The sequence below is a fragment of the Cyrtonyx montezumae genome, unplaced genomic scaffold (genome assembly GCF_038088225.1).
Source record: "Cyrtonyx montezumae isolate F1298 unplaced genomic scaffold, pur_monq_1.0 scaffold_3, whole genome shotgun sequence".
Taxonomy (NCBI): Eukaryota; Metazoa; Chordata; class Aves; order Galliformes; family Odontophoridae; genus Cyrtonyx; species Cyrtonyx montezumae.
Genome location: NW_027072034.1, coordinates 75683678 through 75709286, shown reverse-complemented (window position 1 = coordinate 75709286; position 25609 = coordinate 75683678). Strand labels below are relative to the sequence as shown.

The following is a 25609-nucleotide window of genomic DNA, read 5'->3' as shown; positions in this document are numbered from 1 at the left end:
CATTTACACGTTTGAAAAGAGGTGCAAATTATTAGAATCCTGTGTGATGAATTGTTAGCCTCTTTGTTTTTTACGTACGTGTAATTTGTTGCCAAGTACCAAGTATATTTTGTGAATATATAACATACACATTTAAACAGAGCCTTTTATGGTTTCAGATTTACCAGTGTAACCAATTCTGTCTCGTGGCTCTTGGAGGATTGGTTTTCTCTGCGTCCCTTAATTTATCCTTAATTATTTTTTGCTAGTACTTGTAGCTTAACTTGTTAGCATCTTCGTTATCCTTCACTTTTGGCAGGTCTGTAAATGACTTCTGGACTCACGTCTCATTGAGTGCAGCACAGGCATGTTGGGAGTGATGCTGCTGCCACAACACATGGAAGCTCAGGACACAAACAGAGCCACTCAGCATCTTCTGTTGATTTTGATACACCTAAACTCATTGGATAAGCACCTGGGGTATTTTCCTTCTGTGTAAAGCTTAACGTACAGATCGTTAACTGCTGCCAAGGAATCGGGTTTCATGTTCAAGTAACAAAAAACCTTTATAGCAAGTTACAGAAGCTTGATTACTACATAGTACCAAAGAAACAAGTGATAAATGTCACCAAAAGAAGCAGAAGCATTAACCACCTTACTTCAACTGTCCCTGGTCCTTTTTTGTTTCCGATTTGCTGCAGAAATCTGGAAGTACCCAAATCCTGTGAAACACAAGATAACTGTTTTCTAAAGGGAGGAAAAGGGTGAGGGAATCTTTTGCATGTGTTTCCAATGAAGCTCTGCAGTAGACACTTATGTACTAAAAAGTATATAAAGCACATTAAACTCATTTCCTAACAAGCAAGCACTCTTAGCCTGTGTATACTGACCTGTGCTAATGTAACTTGTTATGCATCAATTTTTATCTTTTCTTCTATTCCGCTTGTTCTGTATCTTTTGTTGTTTGGCTTTGTAGTACATGCAGCAGCCTTTTTTCTCTTTTGGTTGAGTTCCATGCTGTGAAGCGTACCATATAGCTTCAGTTTAGGCAGTTTATTTTCTCTTGCACAAACACTGAGTACCACCTCACAAAAACATCCTAGCTAGACAGGACTGAGAAGAACTGCCTTCTGCTGCTTCATTCTTATGTTAATTTTGATGGCATGTTTTCCCTTGGACTTGCTTACTCAATGGAACAAAGAGATTTACGGTACGCTGCTTTTCATATCAAATAAAAATGTGCTATAGAGGAACTTTCAACTAGCAATGCTGACAGCTGCTCTCACGTTTTCAGTGCTCTAGTCATACTGCAGTGCACAGTTAAAACATTTTCTGAACGAGAGCAAGAGAAGAAGGAAAAGTGCCCAGGGGAATACTAAGATGTGAACTTGATTGTTAAGTGTTACACAGTTGTGCTGTTAGAAAGAGGTCTGCCTTCTGCTTCAGAATTTTTTATTTAAAAAAGAAGTATACAATTATGTTAAAGCTTTAAGAGCTCGTAGGTCAGTTCACCCAGTTTAGCTTGACTTTGGTGCTTCAGGACCTCTGATCAGTACGTATTTGTAATGTTAGTTACAGCCTTGGACACGTTAGGCATAAATCTAATTTACAGGGCCTAATTGCAGTCTTGCTGCATGCTTGCCCTTGTATTTCTCTTTCAAGTCTTGCATGCGTGTGTTCCATAGTCCAGCACTTCTACCTTATTAAAAAGAAGTGGTTATCTGCTGTATGATTGTAACTGTGGCTTGGGATGTGCTCACAAGGAGGTAAGGAACAGGCACGCTCCCAGCCTGCCACAGTGCCTTGCTTTCTGTTTGCCAGGAAGCTCTGCCTGGCTCTGCGTTTCTATCTGAAACAAAAAGCAAATGACAGCTGCTAAAACTTCCAGTCACTTGGTTCTGAAACACAAACACAGATTTGAACTGTTTTTGGTGACACTTCAGAGATTGTATTCTTGATCTTCTGGCCTGCACCAGGCAGTCCACTTGCCTCCCACGTGGCAATGTGAGAAGGTCAGTGCTCATGCCTGAGGGATGAAGGGATGAGGGTGGGCCGCCCAGGCCTTCTTCCTGGGCAAGCAGTCCCCAGAGTATATGGGCTGTCTTGGGGCAGGTTGGGCCTTAGGAGGATCCTTTGTGTTGCTTCCGTAATGAGCAAAGCGTGCAGGGCAGAACATACATGCTCATCCTCGGATGCTAATTCTTGAAGCCCCTAACAGCAAAGTGATCTCTCTAATGTCCTCGTGATCAACTGCTTTGAAGTCGTCACAGCCGGAGCTGCAGTGGCTGATTGAGGTACAGGGCGGGTTTTCGGGAGGTTCCAGTCTCTCGGGAACCGAGTGAGAGCAGCTAGTCCCGGCAGACCCCGGCAGCTCTCTCTCGCGAGAGGCTGACGTGGCATAGGCGTTGCCAGGGAAACGGCGGGGGATTTAAAACGATCAGAACCCGGAAGTACCGCCCAGTCCTCGTGATCAACTGCTTTGAAGTCGGCACAGCCGGAGCTGCAGTGGCTGATTGAGGTACAGGGCGGGTTTTCGGGAGGTTCCAGTCTCTCGGGAACCGAGTGAGAGCAGGCAGTCCCAACGGCTGTTCTCGCGAGAGGTTAACGAAGCGTTAACAAGGCACAGGTGTTAACGAGGTAGGCGTTAACGAGGCATAGGCGTTGCCAGGGTTTCAGCGCCCTCGCCCACACCCCTCAGCTGATTAGGGCTGAAGGGGTATATCCCTGAAGGGCTCAGGGAGGGCAGCGAATTATCACATTACAATTCATATATATATATATATTATTATAAACTATTATTTATTTATTTACTTTCAATTTTTTTCATTTCTTTGTTTTTATTTTTTTGTGCCATGGTCTCTACAAGACAGAGGGCTTGCCTTAAGAAGGCTGTGGCGACCCAGACAGAAGGTCTGCCTAGAAGTGTGGCTACGCAGATCTCTGGTTGCAAGGAGTGCCAGAGCCTGCTACTACTAGATGAGGGTGCTAAGCAGTTCTCCTGTGCAAGGTGTGAGCAGGTGGAAGATCTGCTTAACATGGTGGTTGAATTGAAGGAGGAGGTTGAGAGACTGAGGGCCATCAGGGACTGTGAGCGGGAGATTGACTGGTGGAGTAACTCCCTAGAGTGCCAGAGAGAAAGGTACCAGGGAGATCCCCCACAGTTGGTGGTGGACTCCCTGACCTGTCCCCGTAGGGCAGAAGGGGGATATCTGAGGGATAGGGAGGGCTGGCAGAGAGTCCCTGCTCGGTACCGTGGGCGATCTCCCCCTCTGCCTCCCCAGTGTCCCCAGATACCCCTAAGCAATAGATTTGCAGCATTGGAAGTTGAAGAGGTGATAAGGGGTGAAGTGCAGGAAGATTCCCGCAGAAGGTCACCAATGGCAAGGCAGTCACCTCCGTGCATTGAGACTGCTGCTACTAAGAAAGAAAGGAAGGTGATTGTAGTGGGTGGCTCCCTTCTAAAGGGAACTGAGGGCCCCATTTGCAGACCAGACCCAAACCGCAGGGAAGTGTGCTGTCTCCCTGGGGCTCAGATCAGGGACATTGCTAGAAGACTCCTGGATTTGATACGCCCCACCGACTACTACCCATTACTCGTAGTTCAGGCAGACTGCAATGAAATATCTCAGAGAAGTCTGCGAACTATGAAAAGAGATTTCAGGGGATTAGGGCGATTAGTTCAAGGGGTGGGAGCACAAGTGGTGTTTGCTTCCATACCTTCTGGGGCGGTGAAGGACACAGAATGGGCTAGGAAAACACAGGTGATGAATAACTGGCTGAGAGGTTGGTGTAGAGATAGACACTTTGGGTTTTTTGACCATGGGGCAGTTTACTCGGCTCCTGGCCTGTTATCTGTTGATGGGACGCACCTATCCCAAAGGGGGAAACGAATCCTAGCACAGGAGCTAGCTGGACTCATTGAGAGAGCTTTAAACTAGCTGTGACGGGGGAAGGGGATAAAACAGGGCTCACCAGTAAAGAGCCTAAGGAGGCTGTGCTGGAAAAAGGGGCGAGGCAGATATCTCAGCTGAAGTGCATCTATACCAATGCACGCAGCATGGGCAATAAACAAGAAGAGCTTGAAGCCATTGTGAGGCAGGCTAACTATGACCTTGTGGCTATTACAGAAACATGGTGGGACCTCTCCCATGACTGGAATACTGGGATTGATGGCTACAAGCTCTTCAGAAGGGATAGACAGGGAAGAAAGGGTGGTGGCATAGCTCTCTATATCAGAGAGTGTTTTGATGATGAAGAGCTAGTGGTTGGAAATGACAAAGTAGAGTGTCTATGGATAAGGATCAGGTGGATAGTCTTTAGGAGTGACATCGTGGTGGGGGTCTGTTATAGACCACCTAGTCAGGATGAAGAAATAGACGAGATGTTCTATAAACGACTCGTAGAAGTTGCACGATGGCCAGCACTCGTTCTCATGGGGGACTTCAACTTCCCTGATATATGCTGGAAATACAATACTGCGCAGAGGAAGCAGTCCTTGAGATTTCTAGAATGTGTGGATGATTGCTTCCTGACACAGCTGGTGCAAGAGCCTACCAGGGGAGATGCCTTGCTTGACCTACTTTTCACTAACAGGGAAGGACTAGTAGGGGATGTGAAGGTTGGAGATTGTCTTGGCCAGAGTGACCATGAAATGGTGGAGTTTGCTATTCTGGGTGATGTCAAGAGGGTGACTAGCAAAACTATTACCTTGGACTTCCGGAGGGCAGACTTTGACCTGTTCAGGGTGCTTGTTGCAAGGGTCCCTTGGGACTTGCTCCTGAGGGGTAGAGGGGTCCAGGAAGCCTGGATGCTCCTCAAGATGGAAATCTTAAAGGCACAGGAGCAGGCAGTCCCGGAGTCCCGTAAGTCAAGCCGGAGGAGAAAAAGACCAGTGTGGATGAACCGGGATCTTTTGTTGAGACTCCAAGAGAAAAAGAGAGTCTATGTCCTCTGGAAGATGGGTCAGGCTACTTGGGGTGACTACAGAGAACTGGCCAAGATCTGCAGGCAGAAAATTAGAAATGCTAAAGCCCAGCTTGAAATTAGGCTGGCTACTGCTGTAAAGGAGAACAGGAAACCCTTTTACAAATACATTAACAGCAGGAGAAAAACTAAGGAAAATTTCCCTCCTTTACTCAACAAGGCAGGCAATATAACCACAGATGATAAGGAAAAGGCTGAGGTTCTCAATGCCTTCTTCACATCTGTCTTTAATAGACAGGACAGTTGTCCACATGGTACTTGCCCTGACCTGGAAGTCCGGGACGGGGTGCATAATGCACCCCCTGTGATCCAAGCAGAGATGGTCAGAGATCTACTCCTCCATCTGAACTGCCACAAGTCCATGGGGCCGGATGGGATCCACCCAAGGGTGCTGAGGGAGCTAGCAGAGGTGATTGCCGAGCCACTTTCTGCCATCTATCAGCATTCCTGGTTATCTGGAGAGGTCCCACAAGATTGGAGGCTTGCCGATGTGACTCCCATCTTCAAGAAAGGCCGTAAGGAAGACCCGGGGAACTACAGGCCTGTCAGCCTGACCTCGGTATCAGGGAAAGTTATGGAACAGATGATCTTGAGGGAAATCACACAACACGTGCATGGCAATAAAGGGATCAGACCCAGCCAGCACGGGTTCACCAGGGGCAGGTCGTGCTTGTCCAACCTCATCTCCTTCTATGACTGGGTGACCAGACTGGTAGATGAGGGAAAGGCTGTTGATGTAGTCTACCTGGACTTCAGCAAGGCCTTTGACACGGTCTCCCACAGTATTCTCCTAAGAAAACTGGCAGCCCGTGGTGTGGACAGGTTCACTCTTCTCTGGGTGGAGAACTGGCTGGAGGGCCGTGCCCAGAGGGTAGTGGTTAATGGAGTTAAGTCCAGCTGGCGTCCTGTTATGAGTGGTGTCCCCCAAGGGTCAGTTTTGGGGCCCATCTTGTTTAATATCTTTATTGATGACCTAGACGAGGGAATTGAGTGTACCCTCAGTAAGTTTGCAGATGACACCAAGTTGGGAGGATGTGTCAAACTGCCTGAGGGTAGGGAGGCCCTTCAGAGGGATCTGGATAGGCTGAACAGCTGGGCTGAGCTCAATGGGATGAGGTTCAATAAGACCAAGTGCCGGGTCCTGCACTTTGGCCACAATAACCCCATGCAATGCTATAGGCTTGGGGCAGAATGGCTTGAAGAATGTAGAGAGGAAAAGGACCTGGGGGTGTTGGTTGATGCTCGGCTCAACATGAGCCAGCAGTGTGCCCAGGTGGCCAAGAAGGCCAACAGCATCCTGGCCTGTATTAGAAGTAGTGTAGCCAGCAGGAGCAGGGAGGTGATCATCCCCCTGTACTCAGCTCTGGTACGGCCGCACCTCGAGTACTGTGTTCAGTTTTGGGCCCCTCACTACAAGAAGGACATTGAGGCCCTGGAGCGTGTTCAGAGAAGGGCAACAAAACTGGTGAGGGGTCTGGAGCACAAGTCTTATGAGGAGCGGCTGAGGGAGCTGGGATTGTTTAGTCTGGAGAAGAGGAGGCTCAGAGGAGACCTTATTGCACTCTACCACTTCCTGAAGGGGGGTTGTGGTGAGGAGGGGGTGGGCCTCTTCTCCCTGATAAATAACGACAGGACGAGAGGGAATGGCCACAAGTTGCACCGGGGAAGATTTAGATTAGACCTGAGGAAGCATTTCTTTTCTGAAAGAGTGGTCAGGCACTGGAATGGCCTGCCTAGGGAGGTGGTTGAGGCACCATCCCTAGCGCTGTTCAAGAAGCGTTTAGATGAGGTGCTAAAGGATTTAATTTAGTAGTTGGGTAGAGATAGTGATAGGAGGATGGTTGGACTAGATGATCTTATAGGTCCTTTCCAACCTTATGAACTTATGAACTTATAATAATAAGAATAGAGTATGTATGGTTTGACCTGATGAAATGTACCTGCTGATTCTTCCATGGAATCTGCAAATCTACTATGAGATTTAGAAGATCCTGAGAATTAACATTGCTTCTGCTGTCAAGCAGCCTGGAAGGTGGTGAATGGCATGTGGTCTCCTAATTCTGATACCTCTGCCACCTGGTTTGTGCAGTTAAAAGATGGCAATACTCTATTAGCTGTTTTGTTTTCATGTGTATAAGTATCTTAAGACAAAGCAAGGCCACAAATAGACCAGGTCTGCAGAGTACTTCTCTGTCCTTGCATTTCTCTTCAAAGGCCCTGTGCTTGCTCTGAGTCCATTTTGATCCTTAACATCATCTGTGCGACTCTAGAAACTGCAACCTCAGCACATGGGTGTATACTTAGAGAGCATCTTTCAGTTGCCCTCCAGAAGAGTTCCTTTGTGAAAGGCTGTGCTCATAGTTATTCTACAGCTTTGGAAGCTTTCCTGGCTTCGTTTTTTATTATTATTGTTTTATTTTATATTTATTTTGTAACCTAGTCGTAAAACATTTGCTGTCGCTTATTGGTGGCTGGGGGAATGGAGCCTGGACTTGCCAGTTATTCTAATCACTGGACTGCTTTATCCGATGGGATTTGATTCAGCATGCTTTGACAGACAGCATCTGGGGATGGCTGAAATTACCAAACTCTTTCTACACAATGAACTGACAAACAGCAAATGTAGCAAAGGTCAAGGGTCGCTTTGGGAGGAGAGCAAGTTGTGCTTTTCTCTTTGTGTTCCCATCAGAAGGCATTGAAAACAATGGGTCTAAACATGGGTAGCGAGGAAATTAGCATTGGCTTTATTTTATCTATATTATTTGAAGTGTAAGATGAGCCACGGGGTTTACAGTCATTAAAACTTAACTTCAAGTCTTCAAGCTCCATCTCTGCTCATTAAATAGAATTCTATTTTAGTTGTAAGTTCCAAACTCAGGTGGACCAAGGAAAAATAAGTGAGACAAAATTTACTGGAAACTGTAAGTGGAATATTCTAATGGAAATACCTTTGCTGCTGGATGTCAGTTCCTTTCCTCCATGTCACGATTCTGACCATCAGTCCGTTGTATCCGTTCGTCCAACAGAAGATACTTGAGTTTTCCTTTGCTTTGAAACCACATGTGCTTGCTGTTTCTTAACTTGCAGTTTTGGTGAGCTGAACAGGCAATCCTTCTTACTTCCTCATCACTGGCATGAGTCTAATTTTCAGTCCTCTGGTCACTGGTGTGACTGAATTTCCTGTATTCTTTTAGCACTTTTTGTGGAGAATGGTCACCAGAACTGGCTGTGGTGTTCTCACTGCTGCTGTACCTTCCTCATTTAGCTCACTGGAGTCCTTTTGTTGCTATGTCTTACCCAGAGCTTGTGCCCACCTACTGCACTTCATCAGCATCTGCTGCTCCACGCAACAGTGCTACATCTGTAAAACACTATCCTAGCTCTGACCATGGCTGTGTTGAGACACCATTTTACCCGCTTCCAGGTAGACTGTTTTCAAGGAGCTTTCATTATTTTTGTTTGCTCATTGACACTTGAGTGAACTGGGACGTTGCTTAGAGTTTGGGCTTCTTTAATGTCTGCTGATAGCACGTTAGATACCTCAGGCCTGGGAACAAGTTCGTGTACAAACTGGATGAAAATACACCTGATAATTAATTTCTGAATTACAGTCATTACAATTAGCTTTAATTTCTCGACTGTGTCATGTTGCTTCAGAATCAGTTTAGCTCTCTAATCAACATGATGTGCAGTCACCAAGCACACTGTATTGCGGAGCTCTTAGTCAATTTATCAGCACCATCCCTTTTCAAGCCAAACTCCTTCCATTGTTTTTCTGCAGCTCAATGGCACAATAGCAGGCTTATGATTTGATTACTTGTACTTTGAAAATATTGGTAGGAGTCTGGTGTTTTTCCAATCTTCTGCAGCTTTCCTGGGTTTCAGAGCCTTATTAAAAATTGATATTGATGGACAAGATAGCTTTTCAGCTTTCATGGCATTGAATGATCCCTCGAGAACACGTTGCAGAGCCAACATCTGTGAAGGGGGAGACCTCTGCTCTGCAGCTTGGGAGGGTTAAATTACCCACTCCTGCCCCCAAGTAAGAAAGAAAGTCAGTGGCTTGTGCAAGGAAGCATGGCTTTCATGAAATCCCATTGCTAATAAGCACAGAGCACCCTGATGTGACCAGAAACAGTCAGAAGCAGTCTTGGGAGCTCTGTTTTAGGCAGCAGAATGCAAAATGCAGCTTATGTTTTTTTTTTTTGTGGGACTGGACAGAGAGTATAAGTTCCTTAACCATCTTGTGCTGTATTTTACTGTTGCAGCTGCATTTTGTTCCTACTTCAATCTTCAGGCATGGTTTACACTCTTGGTCCTGCACATTTGCTTTGCATCCAACAGCGTATTCTCTGGAATGGAAAGTGTTCAAGTAATGGCCTTGTCACGTAACAGGCTCTGAGTTATATAATCCAATATTTCATGGGGTTTTAAAACTACCAGTGCACAGAAGAGAAAGCACTAAATGAAATGCCTGTGGAAGACAACAGTAAATCAGGTCATCTATTAAATTTTTCATTGCTTGAGTTTTTTCAAGCCCATGAGCACCCTGAACAGTATAAATGTGAGAATTTGTGGTCTTAAAATGAGGGAATAATGGAGGAGGAGATCATTATGAGACAGATATACAGGAAGCTGTACCTGTTTGATTTTATTTCATTTTCAAGGCAGTTGAAGAAGGACTTCTGCTGGTAATGCTGACTGTGAATCCATCGTGAGTTTATCAGCCTCCTTTCATATCCAGCTGATCACCATTCATTTGCCAAGTGGGAGCTGTTTCATGGCAGGGCTGATGCAACTCAGACTGGAGTGAAATGATTCTGTTTAAAAAAGAAAAAACCTGTACAAATAACACGTGAAGAAGAGAGTCTCTTCTCTCACCTCTCTTCCCGTTTCCTCCCACCACTGCAGTGGTACGATCAAAATTTAAAGCTCCATACATGGGAGTAGCTCCCTTGCTATTGCTGGAGGTATGCTGACTCACACCCACTTAAAACACGTTCTCTGTGCTTTGCAGTATAGTTACTAATTTTCAGTGATTCCCCCTTGTTTTCAGCAGCTCAAGTTGTTTCTTGGGATGATATTTGGTAGCCTAATGTATAGCACTGATACAGTGATGCTTCCAGCTTTCTCTTTCTTGGCTTTCCATCTTATTTTCCCTGTAGCAAAACTTTTTTGAGCGCTTGGGCAGGCTGGAGGAGAAATTATTTTTCGTGCTGTAAGCTTGTTAGCATCATGCTGCAGAACAAGGAGAAAAAAGTGTTTGCTTGAGGAAAAAGGGTTTGCTTCTGCTTTGCGATTAAAAGTAAATGAGATTTGTAGTAATTTGCGTTAACTTTGTGTAACGGGGCATGTGATGAAGCCCCTCTGTATGCATTGCTAACTATCGAGTGTTGGGATGCTTGCTGTAGCTTGGGGTGATGCAGACTAGGTGTAGTAAAGCTGAGTGTGTGGGGTGAACAGCACAGGACTGAGAAAACACGCCTGAGAACAGCCTGCAGATGGGCAAGATAAACAGATCCCCCTGCTGCAACAGAGGAGGCAGGCCTCTTTAATGGCTCTTAGCAACGCCCCTGCTCTGACCCTCCTCATATGTGAGGAAAATCAAATCAATACACAGTTCTTCAAACCACGATGCTGCAGCAGCAGCAGGGCATTGTGGCAGCCTCTGTCTCTTCAATCCATTGACGCTTTTCAGGTTGCTGATCTGGATATCCATCCCTGCATCTCTGCTGAAGAAGAACCCGACTGCATCTCAAAGGGATTCCCGGAGCTCCCATGTGTAACCTTCTTATTGGCAAACATTAGGTAGGCAATTTTAAAGCCCTTTTGGATTTGCAGGCAGCTTTTAACATCGACCTGAGAACTCTATTGCATTCTCTGTAATCACAGCAGAAGCCGAAACCCACTCTGCTTTAAATCTTCCTTTTCACCTTCTGTTTTTGTCGTTGGGCTAGGGGAGGGTATTTCTGTTTTTTCCTTCTTTTTTAGAAGCGAGAAATGCTGTGGCTGATGCACGCTTTTGGAAAATGATATTCCCCCCGTTGAGCCCTCCCCTGCTCTGCAGAACAGCTATAAGCAGTGCCATACAGTGACTTTCAGTGCTGATGAACATCTGCTCAACTGCCTAATGTATAGGGCAGGCTGCTCTCTCTTTTATTCTCTGATTTTCCGGTGTCTACCTGACAGCTGCACACCAAGACCTTCTGCACTAACCAAGTTGTGCTTTGGTTCCAGAGATGGCTAACAGAGGACCAAGCTATGGCTTAAGCCGAGAAGTTCAGGAAAAGATTGAACAGAAATATGACCCGGAATTAGAGTCTAGGCTGGCAAACTGGATTATTGTGCAGTGTGAGGAACAGATCGAACCCCCTCCTCCTGGAAGGCAGCATTTCCAGACGTGGCTGATGGATGGAACGGTGAGCAATCTGTCTAACTCTGTACTCGAGTGTCTATATGTGTGCAGGGAATTAGTATATATTACTACACATCCTTGTTTTCTGTCTCCATCCAGCGAAACTGGTCAGTGCAGAAAGAGGTGTCCTGGCATCTGATGTATTCCCTTTTGACTGTGAATCCTAATCTCAGAAAATAATTATTCTGCTGGAGCACTGGGATTAGTACAGTCCTTACGATTCTTATGAGTCATGCACGTTATATATGGGAATGACTCATTCCTTCAGTGCCTTTCCTCATGCATTTAAATGAGATCTGCTTTTAAAATTAGATGCATAATTTTATCTTTAAGAAATGATCAGTGCTTACAGAAAATAAATAAATAAAAGGTGAATAGGTGTTGACAAACTGTTTTCTTCCTGTGAATTGTTCTGTAGCTGTAATGTTGTATCCTTTCGGTTTATTGAACAACAGGCAGATGCTGCTTTTTGCAGAGGGCTGTAGGAATACGCTAATCATTGAATCACTGCCAAAGTGACTTCAACAGTATTTCAATTGACGTTGCTTATTTTTTTGGCTCGAGCATGTGGTTTCTTCTCTGTCGGTTGTTACATAACCTTTACCAGTGATTGTTTTGTTGCTTCTAGCAGATGAGGATTTAGTCAGTCAGGCTATTGCCTCCGGTTAATGAAAGCTCTAATACTTTTCTAATATACTTTGACTATTGTCAATCTCTTACTCGTCCTTAACAGAAGTAATTACATCCCTGACAGAAACTGTCCAGATCGAAAGAATTTCAGAGCTATTTTATGTGCAGAAATTGCCTTTTAGCTTGGTGACTGCTTTCTCATTTTGTTTCTGTGTTTCTCTCTCAGCTGTTATGCAAGTTAATAAACAGTTTACATCCAAAGGGAAATGAACCCATCGCAAAGATCTCTGAATCAAAAATGGCTTTCAAGCAGATGGAACAAATTTCTCAGTTCTTAAAAGCTGCTGAAATCTACGGAGTAAGAACAACAGATATTTTCCAGACAGTGGATTTATGGGAAGGTAAAAATAATAAACTGGAAGTCAGCTTGCAGTCTTCATTTTACTCTGCTTTGATGTGTTGTAATAGTGCATTTTGTCTACGGCATATTCTCTAATGTAATTATCTTTTGTTTCTGTTTGCCTTATCTCATTACCATGTTCTTCTGGTGGTGCATTATCTCCTCTGAGGGTTTTATATTACCCTGAGGGCATAATGGAGCTTTTCCAAGCTCATGTGTTATCCAAAAGCCCATCATTTTGACAGAAATCCACAGACCTAATAAAACAACTACTCTCTGTGCTTATTATTTCCAAGTAAATAGCTTCTAAGAGCAAATAGGGGAAACCCTTATTTTTTGTTGATGAGCTTTTATCGCAGTCTTCAAATTATAAGCAAAGCTTAAATTAGAGCCATAAAACGCATTCCCAGGAGCATACATGCTTCTGTAGAGCAGATGAGGGCTCCTTTGTGACTAGAGAGAGCAGAGCTCACTGCTAATGTATTAGCTGAGCATCTCTCTGCAACAATAGTCTTGCCAGAAAAGTCTCTATGGCAACGCCATACAGTGCCCTGTATTGCAGGTGAATACTCTCCATACCAGGCATGAAGTGGACACTGCGTGTTCTAGCTGCCAAAGAGCTGAGTCATTTCAGTGGTTGCATGGCTGCTTTTGCCACTCTTGTGGTGACACGCCCTTCCTGGTGCTCTTGTGAAATGCACTGTGTGTGCTGCATCTCTCAGTACCAGGTGATGCAAAATCTAGGGGCTCAAAGCAAAGACAGTGCCAGGGCAGCAAAAGGCAGGTGTGCAGAGAAGTGGAAGGGTCAAAAATGTGCTGTGAGAATGAAATGGTGGAAGGAGAGCAGTCTATTGAGAAAGCTAGTCAGTACTGTTGGTGTAGGAACACAGGTGAAGTGAAACAAATGGGGTCTGTTTTCACAGCCTGTTGGGATATATGTGGAAGAGATCACTTCTTTCAAGGACAGCTTGAGGCGTGAAAGACAAGGAAGCTCTTTGCAGATAGATTAGAATGGGAGGGCATTCTGACAGACTGCATTACTAGGCTCTCAGAATACTGGGTTTACAGGACAGATCCCACTTTTGGACACAAGAGCTGGGTTGTTTCTTACAGGTCAATTTTTTGTGATGTTTCCAGTCTACCTTTAAATACTTTAAATGAAGGGCTTTTTACTTCCCTGGAGTAATTCCCTCCTTCCCAGCCTAGCAGACTGTTGAACCTGAAGCTCCATCTACACTAGGAGGGATGATATTAGCTCATTTCAGGTGCTTTTCTATGCAGGCTTCTGCATTTCATAATAGTTCTGCACAATGCAAATGAAAGAACAGTATGTCAGTCCTTATGATGAAAAGGTCTTATTTTTAAGCAGCAAAGCTCCTAAATGGTGGTGACAGTCTCTTTGTTTTCTTTCTTTCATTCATCTCTATTCTTCAGCAGCTGCGAGGGGAAAAGCTGGTAACTTCCAGATGACAGAAATTCAAAACACAACTTGCTGCCCAGGGGAGAGATGCACAGGACTTTACTGTTATTTTAGGACTTCACAAAACAGATATTTGTCTCTTCACTTCCCCATTCTCTTTCCATCCCTCATGCTGCTCATTAGAATGCTGAGGTGAAGTGCAGAAGTGATCATGTGAAAGGTTCTTGTGCCTAACCATAGCTCTGACATCCAGCATCTGTAATGTTTTGAGTCCAAATCATCTGAACTTTGCTGCATTGGCTAGACAGAAAGGACAGAGTCTTTCCCACTGTTTCATAATTACATAACTCCTACACTTCAGAAAATACTTTCAGGCCACAGCATGCTTGGAAGGACAGCGAGCATCAGTGTATGTTTACATGGAAAGGAAATTACATGCAGTTGATAAAACAGTTTGTCACTGATTATTTTCCAAGAGCTTTTTTTTGCTTTGGGATTCTTAGTAACGATTAATGAAAATGTTTTAGTACTCAGTCTGCTGTCGGCTGATTCAAACTCACTTGGTCCGTCTGCTGCCTTTCTCAACAGTATCACCTCTCTTTTGTTCCTTCTTAAATGTACTGGGCCATGCCCAAAACGCTCTACAAAAGCATAATAGGGTAGGTGCCATGAGATGAGGCAGATGTGGGGTCTTCTGTCCTGTCCTGCAGTGGGCAGTGTGTGTGTGCAGGAGTGCTGGGCCCCGCTCCCAGTTCCCCTGCAGCCCTTTCCCTTGCCACTGAGAAGGGAAGTAGAGCTGAGTGCAGTGCGTGTGGGAGGCTGCCAGATGGCTCCTCCAGGCCCAGCGGGATATTCTGCTACCCGTCTTTTGTTTCTTTTTTTCTTTTTGTATTTGTGTTTGTGTGCTTGCTGTCATTACTCAGCTTATTCGCTTTTAAATCCTTCTTCCACGTCCCTCCTCATCCCTGTCCGTTACCACACTCCCCATCATGTGGTGGGCATCCCAAGGATGTTATTTATGCCATCTGTTAAGGTATATGGCACATCTGCTGCTGTGAGGAGCTCTGAGCATCCCGCCCCACACTGCTCCCTGTGTAGGTGCCTGTGCAGGAGGCCGACCCTCAGCTGCCCTCCCTCAAGCAGGGACCATCTGACACAGTCTGGTTAACAAACACAGGCACAGGAGGATCCTGGGTGGCTGACTATTTGTTTTCCGTACAAACGGTCCCCTGCAGAGAAGATTCCTGTAAACTTTAATGGGCAATGTGACTGTCACAGCTGGAAGCCACTAGTCATTTTCGGCTTTAGGGTGTCTCCTCCACCTCAGCCAGTGCTTTACACTGCGAGGTCTGTGTGAGCCAGAGCCCTGAGCTTCATCTACCTATAAGTGGAGTGATGCTTATACGTTGTTCACTAAGCTCCTTTCTTGTGCACTCCTGCTGGTCTACAGTGCTTTTCATTAACATTATTCCACTGGAGGCATTTCTGGAGTCTGCTATCATAGTCATGTCTTGAGCATCATGTGATTCTGTGAGTTACTTATTTCCCCAGTTGAAGAACTTGCACTCAAAATTAGGCCCTTTAACTAGAAACATGATTTCAGGAGAAAGGAAGAACTGGAACAGAAGGAAAGTGTGTGGAAGGTTTCTATATCACAGGATGGCTTGGGTTGGAGGGGACCTCAAAGATCATCTAGTTCTGAGGCCCTGCTGCAGGCAGAGTTGCCAACTGCTAGATCATATTGCCCAGGGCTCTGTCCAACCTGGCCTTGAGCACCTATTTCCATTTTCATTTCAAAATAAAAAGGTAGATGAAACAAAATTTCCAAGAAATTAATTACCTCACACCCTTTGAACGACATGCGGCCGCTCCTAGTGAAGTTGAACTACTGCTAGAAAGTTTTCTAAATGTCATTGTGTTTGATTTGGGTAATCGGTTAGAATCTGCATGTTTCTATTTCCTTACATAATGTTTTCTCCACTTTTTGCTCCAAGTAGTGAAGTGCAGGGGAAGAACCACCCCCCCTCAAAAAAATAAAAAAATAAAAAATAGAAGCAACAATCATTTTTCCAAAAACAAAACAAAAATGCACACGAAAAACTCTCACTTGTTTTTGGTTTTGTTTGTTTTTTTCTTTTAATTAAGTGGAGAAATAAAAGGTGTTGATGCAAAAGGAGAACTTAATTTGTTACCATCATTTTGGAAGGAGAGACTGGATGAGTAGGTACAGTTTTTTAAATAAAAACAAATACTGACAGCAGAATTAGCAACATCTTTTGGAAATGAGCCTTATATTTCAAGGTGCCATCTTGGAAACTTGGTAAATTCTCAAGCAGGTGGAAAACATGCATCTACGTGAATAAATAGACAAGCCCACCACCTCGCAATGTAGATGGGAAATTACCCCCCAGGAAGCTCTTTTTCTCTCTGTTCTTTATGAGAGAATGTAAATAACCAGAGAAGACCAGGTCTGGAATTTTTACTTTGCTAAAGGGAAGATGAGGACTGCCATTCTGAAATGAAGAATCAAGTGAGATAAGGTGAGGAGGGAAACTGGGAAGAATAATGTAAGGTGAGACTAGATGACAGCAACTGAAGCTCATCGACTTTTGACAACCTGTGAAGGGAAACCAGTAGGATGGGTCTGGGAAGTGATTTGATGGGTAATGTGGGAAAGGCTGGTGCAAGTTATCTGCAAAGGTCCATTCCAGGACTGCCAAGAACTCTGTGAGTGTGGGGATTGGAGTAAATGATCTCTAGAGGTCCCTTCCAACCTCTTCAATTCTGTGATTCTGTCTGCAACTGCCAGTGGTTACATGATGGCATCAGTTTACAGGTGAAGGAGCAGAGACCTGGCACAGTTATTTGTCACTTTGTTCTGCTTCAACCACATTCTACTGAGCATATTACCATTCTTTTTATGCCAAAGTGTTCTCTTCTCAGCACAAAGTAGGATGGATTATCTAGAAGGGCTTAAAATAGCATGGGGGAAGGCATCAAAATAGTTTTGAGACCTGAAAACTCCCAAATAGTTAAATTTTGCTTTAACACCATTCCTTTGACTTTTAATAATCTCTTGCATGTCAGCACTTCAATTTAGCAACTCTAAAATAGCATTTACAGTGCTTCCAATGTACTTCTTCAGGGGAGCCAAGGGAAGCAGTTAATGAATTGGATTAAAGTGTTGATCAGTGTGCCAAGCTATTTGTTATGCAAGGATATCTTACATTGGTTTTGCTGTTTGCCTTTCCAGGGAAGGACATGGCAGCAGTGCAGAGAACCTTAATGGCTCTAGGCAGTTTGGCAGTCACCAAGGATGATGGATGCTACAAAGGAGATCCATCCTGGTTTCATAGGTAACATCCAAAGCACGATTTCCCAATGCTGTCTTTCATGGGAAGGTATTATTGTCTGTTCTTGGCCTTTGGAGAAATTTACTGGGGAAAGAAAGGAAGAATCTTTACAAAATTTCCTTGTAGTGGAGAGATTTCCTCTCTGGAGTCTACGCAAGGGGGTCAGATATCCAACCAGGCAGTAGCATTTTCTGCCCTTCGCTGGTTCCCAGCTTATCAACATTGTTTGGCCCCTGCCTAGCTACATCTTGTCAGCCTGAAGTTACACCAGGGCTGCTGAGGAAGAGCCCTGTCAGAGGGATGCTTCCATGCTGCTCCCTTTTCTCAGGTAATCCTCTTCAACCCACTTCACATGTCTCTCCTGCCCTGGAGCTGAAGATGTGTCTTTTGATTGCAGGCAGGAAAGGTGATGTTTTGTCCACATCAGATAACAGGAAGACTCATGAAGAAAAGGCCGTCTTACATGTCAGCATAACCCTATATGGAGAAAAATGATAAGAAAAGGAAATCCTCCCACAGTTACCCCTCTTGCCCCACAGACATTGAAATGAGGTTCTTCAGTCCAAGAGTATTTCTTATGCTGAAGTAGCTGAGGCATGTTAGCAAAAAGAGTGCTGCCTGCTGGTCACTGGTTTCCCTGAATTTTCTGATGATTAGTTGAGGATCAGCAAAAACAAAGCAAACTTTGTTTGTCTTAAAGCTTGAGCTGGTTTAACAAAGGCTAAAGGAGACTTGAAGTTTAGGTGAGCAAGTGTCAACTCCTATACATTTTTCATGTGACATTCATTTAAATTTACTTCATACAGCCCACAAAGAGATTTTTACTTACTGAATATAATAGGTTTTAAAATTCAAATCCAGTTACATGCTTTAATTTAAACCAGATGTGAATTCACCATGACCCAGACAGGCTTATTTGTTTTATGTAACTATAACAAAGTCCTACATGGAAACATTAATTTTCATTTCTGCTCTTAATTGTGGGGGGAATAGTTTTCATTGGCGTAGTTGAAGATCATCTCCCTCCTCCCCTGACTGCCTGGGCTGCATGGACAGCCAACCTGCGTCTACTGCAGACCCTGAAAGACTGTTTTATAGCTGCTGCCTGCAGGAAAACTGTTGTTATTTCTATAAGGAGATAACATATGGCAGATTGGGAGCTGCTTTCTGAGTAGTTAAGCACCCCTTCAGGCAGATCAAGCCCCCTCCCCTTCACCCAGCATTAGTCATGAGTCAGGGCATTCATGCCGATTCTTAATCGCCTTAAGTTAAACTGAAAGATGTCAAGATTAAATGGAACATGAGTATCTATGCAGGGATCAGCAGTGATCAATACAACCCCACATTTGGGCAAAGCTGTTTAACTTTCCATTGCCAGTGTCTTGCATGCCCACTTCCATCAGGCCTGGCTGCTCCTTCCTTGTGTGTCATGGTTAGGCTCATGGATCCACTGCTGTCTGTGAGTCGGCAGCCTCTGGCTCCAGTGCAAAACTGGCATGAAAAGTTAACAAGTCTGCATGGTGACTTTGTCTGCTCAGGTGGTGGAGAGAGTGCTCCTGGGTGATGGCAAACAGGCCAAACACAACTTGCAGCAGTGTGAGATGCCTTCCCCTCCTCTCCTACAGCCTTGGTTAAACCCATTTCCACCAGCCTACAAGCAAATCATGAGTACCTGCTGTTATCTATGACTATCATATACTAAGGGCAGCATTTTTGATTATAAAAATAACACCATGTGGTCCAAACAATACAAGTAATGATTACAACTCTTATTAGCATATCCAGACTTGGACTCTTTTTAAATTTTTTCTCTTTGCAGTTCTCATTTTTTTTTCCAACCATGGTTACGTATCAACTTTCTCTGGATTTACTCCACAGCACAACTGAAAAGTCCAGGAGGAAAAAAAACATAGATTACGTTCCTGGGATTTTAATTAGAATAGAGACAGACACGGTGAACCTGAGATTCAGTTACATAATAGAAGTAGTTCTGAAAACATCCTCTCTCAGAGATCCTGGAAGTGGCTTGCTGCCCAAGTAAGGATTGTAGAAAAGAAATTTAGCAGCAGGGAGGTGGAGCTGCTCTCTGAGGCACACACAATTCTGTGTGCCTGCTTCCAAAACGGCATGCTTTCTGGGAAGAGCCTGTGGTGAGCTGCTATAAATCCTCATACTCATCTATACATTGGCATTGAGATCCATTCTTGAGAGACCTGAAGTGCTCTTCTGGACTTGAGCCACAGTGTTCAGCCACAGCACATGATCAGAACCTCTCAGAGAATATGTTGATGGCTTTCAATCACAGCAGGCACCCAGTCTAGCATTCCCATCTTGTGATGGGTTGAGGAGAAAAGGGAATTGCAATGTGATGCCATATTGCTAGATAACCTGGTCCCAGGGCAAACAGACACAGATGGCAGAGAGTCTGTACCTGGATGAGAGCTAGATTAAAGCCTCCCTCCCTTTGAAACTGCAGGTTCTTGCCATTTATTTGGCAGCAACATACTGATCCTTCTGCCTTCTAAGTGACTTGTTTTCCCCACCTTGAAATGGGGATTAAAATGAAAGATTAATCGAGTAAAAACTTTTGTGCTTCTTCTTAACAGATGGTTTTGTCCCCAGTGCTATTTTCAGGGAAAAGATGCTCTTTTTAAGGTCCAACAAAGGTTCACTGATCTAGATGGCTTTTGAGATTGCTAACACCAAAAGTGGTCAGCATGTTCTGAAAATAAAGGACTGTTGTACAGTTAGGACACAAGTGCAAAGGCCAAAGTCTGTTGCTCTAGAGGAGAGAGATCTGGAAATGGCAACAGGGTGATTGTTCTGTCTGCAGGCAACTGTCATCCACACTTGTGAAAATGAGCAAGCCACTTTGCTGTCCCTTTGTTTCTCTGGGTACATCATGCTCACATTTATTCCACTGAGTCGAATTATACCAATGTATACCATTGCTCTAGGTAGATATCTAAGTATACTACAATACAGATAAGTATCTTAGTGATCCGATCCCATAGACTACAGCTTCTAAGAGCTGAAGGACAAAATACTAACTCTATCACAAGTGGTATACACAGCAGTACATAAATATTTTACCTGTCATAGCTGCTGGGGAAGCTATGATCCTGAAGGTCTTGAGTAGGTGGTGCAGCGAGGGACTGAAGTGGTGTGGGTTTGAAGAGAGCATTTGTTCTAACAGCTAGAAAGCAATTAACCCAAGCCAATATTGTCCACCCAGTGGCAAATGAAATACTTCAATACAAGGGGAACACCTGGAGTCAATTTCAGATTGCTTTTCATGATCACCTTAACATATGCAGAGTGACTGTGTGTGTGTGTGTGTGTGTTGTTTTTTGTCTATGCCTGTACAGGAAAGCACAGCAGAATCGACGAGGATTTTCAGAAGAGCAGCTTCGCCAGGGACAGAACGTAATAGGCCTTCAGATGGGCAGCAACAAAGGAGCCTCACAGTCGGGTATGACAGGCTATGGGATGCCAAGGCAGATTATCTAAAAGCACCTCTGTAGAGAAAACACTCCTGCAGCATGGTCTGTTCAACAACAGGAAAAAAAGAAAAAAAAAAAGCTAATTAGTTCTCTTGCTGCCTGGTTTTAATAGATAGTGCTCTGAAGTGTGGGGTATTTTTGGTTTGGTTTGTTTCATTTGCAGCTACAAGAGTTCATCTAGGAACTTGGGTTTTTGTGGTGTTGTGTGTCAGTTCACAGCACGTGCGCACTGCTGCCTCCTACTTTTCACTTCTGAACTATGCAAAGACAATTATTCTGTATTAATTTATTTGCAGTGTTATCTTCCATATTTGTCTCACACTTCTCTTGTATCTCAACCAGTAACCTCGTTCTTTGATTCAGTGATGACATTGTTTGATCTGAGAATAAAGACATTAAAACACATCTTAGCCTCATTTTTTTGAAGGAAATAAAAGTAGTGTGAACCTATTACAGCATAGTACAATGCTGAGGAGTGACATGTTTTGATGGCTCAGTCTTTCTTGCCTCTAACTCCATCCCAGCCAGAGCTGGTAGAGCCAGCAGTGAGTCTTCACAAGAGCAATGCAATCCTCAGAGAGTTCTTCACTTTGAAAGGTGTTCTTCACTTTGAAATCTGCCAAGAAGAGGTGAGAACAGCTTTTACTTTGAGATAATTGATGTTACGTCAAACAAAACACTGCAAGCTAAAATGTGTTTTAAGCATGTAGAAGAAACAGATGTGCCAGAAGGCTCCGGACATTAACATCACTTGTTTGAATTCAACGATTTTGTTATTCTCACCTGTGATGGGATGGAAATTGGAGTAGTAGTTGGCTTTGGGACAGTTTGTTGGAGAGCCCATAGAAGCACTGCTTGCTGTTTCAGTCACTTGGCTACAGGAGCTCATCAGAGCAGGCCACCTGACCCTTAGTGCAGACTGCACATCTCACACTCAGGGGACACACTGTTTTCTCAGCCAATTTCTTTCCTATTATGGATTGACTTACAAATCGCAATCACTTCCTCCTTCTCAGCAAGTAGGAAGGGAAATGTGATAATTGAACATTGTGAGCTTTTAAAATTCATAACAGAATTCCAAGAAGGCCTGAAGATGTAGTATCTGCAAAGGTAACAAACGAAGGGGAATCTGTTCTGATGGCCATCTGAGTGCCTACACTGAGGTAGGGGTCGCATGCTGCCCTAGGACTGAACCTAGTGACTCCCAGAGGCAGCTAGTTGTCCACTAACAAACCCTGGATCCAGTGGTGCACACAGTGGCATTGCTTCAACATTTCTACTAGCGTGTAAACCAGGAGGGTGATTCTCCCATCCCAGATTAAGCTCTAGCCTACCTGTCAGGAGCATGGGAATAATGCCTACCCACTTAATTCAAGCACTGGTGAAGCTTGCTGAAGTGCTGCAGAGCATAAAAAGTGAGAAATGACATGAAGGTCACCATGTGTGCTTGGGGCTGAGCTAATATATGGCACCTGCTGCTAAGAAGGTCGTGCCCCCATTTGTACCTTCTCTTCAACCTACCACGGCATCCTGGTTTTTCCACTCTGCTCTTGTCAAGCATTTCGCTTTGACATTTGCTTCCTGCAAACCTAATATTATTTAAATATTAACTTGTTCTGACTTATTTATGTCCTATTAAAACATGCTTCTTTACAAATGTCTTAAGCTAAGAAGTAAATTAATACAGTACAGCGCTGGTTGAAGGAAATATTATGGCTTTTCTTATACTAACAATAAACTACTGTAAGCTTGCTTCTGTTGTATTGAAAGCACTTAGGAGGGTCTCTCACAAACCACATTAGTCTCTATGACAACCTTCTGTACTGCTTCTGCTAGAGGACTGAATATATATTAGAAATGAGTTTGTATTGTCAGTGGTAGAGATGCACTCAACAAATGCCAAATACTGCACGTCCACTGGATGTATTTATACTTGTGTTCAGTGATTTACAAGAATGGAAAGCTCTGAGGTGGCATGGTATGGGGCAAGGGGGCTGAAATGTGAGCAAAACGTGAATTTTGTTTAACAAAGGGAAGAAGTGCGTGAACTGTGATCAGATATAGTGCAGTGTGATGGTGTGCCCACCATACAGGTCTGTTTTCTGTAAGCTATGGGGCTGAACTGCAGCTTGCTTCTGGTGTGGGATCAGCTTAACAGCAAGTATTAGCTAAGGGAAGCCCTCTCTCACATTGCTTATGGCCCTTCTTGAAGCACGGCCATAGCCTGAACAGCAATCCTGGTTTAAAAGCAACACAAAAGATTTCTGTGAACAAGGGCTTACATATCAAGCCCCCAGCAGCAGGCTGGGCCAGAAACACTGTTAGAATTGCCACCCTGTGCTTCAGTTTGCTGCAGCAATAGAAATGTCAATGGCATTTATCTGCCTTCATGAAGGCTTTATGACCAGAGCTCATTACAGACAACTGTTTAATCATTCCTTTTTAACTGAGGTGTTATCTAACAGCCTTCTGAAGGGATGTTCTAAAGGCATCCACGTATCTGAGTGTGGAATCTGAGTTCATCCCCATTTGTAGTGAGACTGGGAAGAAAGTAAATAAAGTCAATATTAGGTTCAGTCTGCTCAATTAAGCCAGAGCTTGAGAACTGTTAGGCTAACATAACATGACATATTTTAAATTAAAAGGAATGAGGGTGCACATCATTAGGAGACCTCACTCTTCAGTAAATCTGCCTGTGGCAGTGCTCTGCAGCATGCCTCTGCAGAAGATGATCCGTTTCCCTGACTGCTGAGGCCAAGTCAGAGCTACGAAGAAGGAAGGAAGGATAACGGTTCAGTGCATCGGGGTTTTGTTACCATGTCTGTAATCAATTGTATTTGGTTCTGTCTGCGTTGTCTGAAATTGCTGCCTGTGTCTCTCTTGTATGATAGCAGGGCTAACATTTGATAAGGATAGGCACAAGCAGGCCATTCAATTGGCCAAGAAGGCCAGTGGCATGCTGGCTTGTATCAGAAATAGTGTTGCCAACAGGAGCAGGGAGGTGATAGTCCCTCTGTACTCAGCTCTGGTGAGGAAGCACCTCAAGTACCATGTTCAGTTTCGGGCTGCTCACTATGAGAAAGACATCAAGGCCCTGGAGTGTGTCCAGAAATAAGTAACTAAGCTGGTGAGGGGTCTGGAGGACAAGCCTTATGTGGAGCAGCTGGGGGAGCTGGGATTGTTCAGTCTAGAGAAGAGTAAGATCAGGGAAGACCTCTTTGCCTTCTACAGCTGCCTGAAAGGAGGCTGTGGCAAACTAGGGGTTGGCCTCTTCTCCCTGGTAACAGTGACAGGACAAGAGGAGATAGCACCAGGAGAGGTTCAGGTTGGATATTAGGAAAGATTTATTTGCAGAAGGAGCGGTGAGGCAGTGGCACAGGCTGCCCAGGGAGGTGGGGGAGACACCATCCCAGAAGGTGTTCAAGAACCACGTGGATGTGGCATTGAGGAACATGGTTAGTGGGGATGGTGGGGATGAGCTGATGGTTGGACTAGATGATCTGAGGTCTTTTTCTGCCTTAATGGTTCTATGATTCTTGGACTGGTGAGATGGCAATATATCCCAATAGAAATGAGCTTTACCTGTGCTGAGAAGGCCAGCGAGCACCTTGGGTGACAAAATGCAGCCACTTGCACTAAGCCTGCCCTGTGGCAACCTTGCTGTTTCCTGAGGCAGGGAGCAAGGGCCTAAGGACAGCAGGTCCCAGACACACAGGGAGATGAACCAACAATTGTGTTGGCATCTGTCTCTGGTACTCAGTGTGCTTTTGAAAGGGAAACTCTGTTGTGCTTGTCAGAGGGGCTTGCTGCTCTGCAGAAGAGATCATGGGCATAGGGACAGCACAAGCCACTACTGGGGAAATGTACACAGCAGCCATGTCTCTGCTGTTTAAACAGTTTAATTGCTTAAACTTCAGGGAGTTTGTTCCTCCCACCTGAATTCCCAAATAAAAACACCACCATTCTGTGACTAAGCCCAAGCAATAGAAATTCGTGAGATAAAACAGGAGAAAAGAAAGATATTAACTGTTACTGTGGGGGAAAATCACAGCCTTGGATGGGAGGCAGTTTTCATCCTGCTGTGTTCATGTGACAGCAAAGCGCATGATGCTTTGACATTCAAATGAAGATACGGACTGTTCCTCAAATACAGAAACAAACACATCTGTCGTCCTATTGGATTTATAAAAGAAATCAGTGTAGTGACCTTTCTCCCTAATGAAATTTCTGTAAATGGCTCACTTCAGTAGAAATGTTACTTGGTGAGTAAATCCTGCGCTGCCCTGCAGCCTGCAAGGCAGGGTAAAGCCTCACACCAGATTGAGGAGTGCTGCTCAGTATCACAGAGCAATCCCTGCCCTGCCATGGTCCTTGGGGCTGTCTCACCCAGTGACTAGAGGCTGTATCCAAAGAGAGGAGGGCATGGCCGGCTGCAGGCCACTGGGTACAGTCTGCTGGGCATCTCCAGACCCCACTGAAAGAAAGGGAACACTGTCTGCTCATCAATAAAGATGCAAGACAGATGAGAGCTTTTGTGTGTGCACAATCAGCTAAATATCTTATTTATTTTATTTTTTTTATTATTATTATTTTGGCTCAGAAAGAGAGAAAGGAAAATGTGCAGAGATTGTTTTTAGGGGTTGGTTTACAGTAACGTTGTGATGACTCAACATCTCTCAGTGTCTGTGGATCAGCTCCCACACATAGCATAGCGTAGGTAAAGGGCAACTCTGCCGCTTCCAGCTCCTTCTGATAGATGTTTCAACCCAACTCTTAAAGATATTGGAGTGCCTCAGCCACAGATGCACCCTAACAGCACTGGGCTGCTGTGCACCTGATTGGTCTTTGCAGGTTTGGCCCCTGGTAGAAGGGGACAGTAGCACTTCCCCAGCATGCAGAAAAAGGGCCACGACAGTACACGTCTGG

The 25609-nt window shown here is 44.4% G+C and overlaps 1 protein-coding gene across 1 annotated transcript; it reads left to right on the top strand.

The window, feature by feature from the left end:
• Window positions 1-9: 9 nt before the first annotated feature.
• TAGLN3 (transgelin 3) lies at window positions 10-21111 on the top strand. Its single transcript, XM_065741949.1, has 6 exons — window positions 10-472; window positions 10661-10752; window positions 11179-11381; window positions 12234-12408; window positions 17081-17183; window positions 20549-21111. Exons 3-6 carry the CDS (start codon window positions 11202-11204, stop codon window positions 20688-20690), a joined length of 600 nt encoding a protein of 199 aa, XP_065598021.1. The 5' UTR covers window positions 10-472; window positions 10661-10752; window positions 11179-11201; the 3' UTR covers window positions 20691-21111.
• Window positions 21112-25609: the final 4498 nt, after the last annotated feature.

What these genes read in the sequence shown, in the direction of transcription:
- TAGLN3 (XM_065741949.1), top strand. Translation starts at nt 11,202, where the DNA reads ATGGCTAACAGAGGACCAAGCTATGGCTTAAGCCGAGAAGTTCAGGAA. An exon ending in GACAGTGGATTTATGGGAAG is followed by an intron (nt 12,409 to 17,080) that starts GTAAAAATAATA and finishes TTGCCTTTCCAG; the next exon opens with GGAAGGACATGGCAGCAGTG. An exon ending in GATCCATCCTGGTTTCATAG is followed by an intron (nt 17,184 to 20,548) that starts GTAACATCCAAA and finishes ATGCCTGTACAG; the next exon opens with GAAAGCACAGCAGAATCGAC.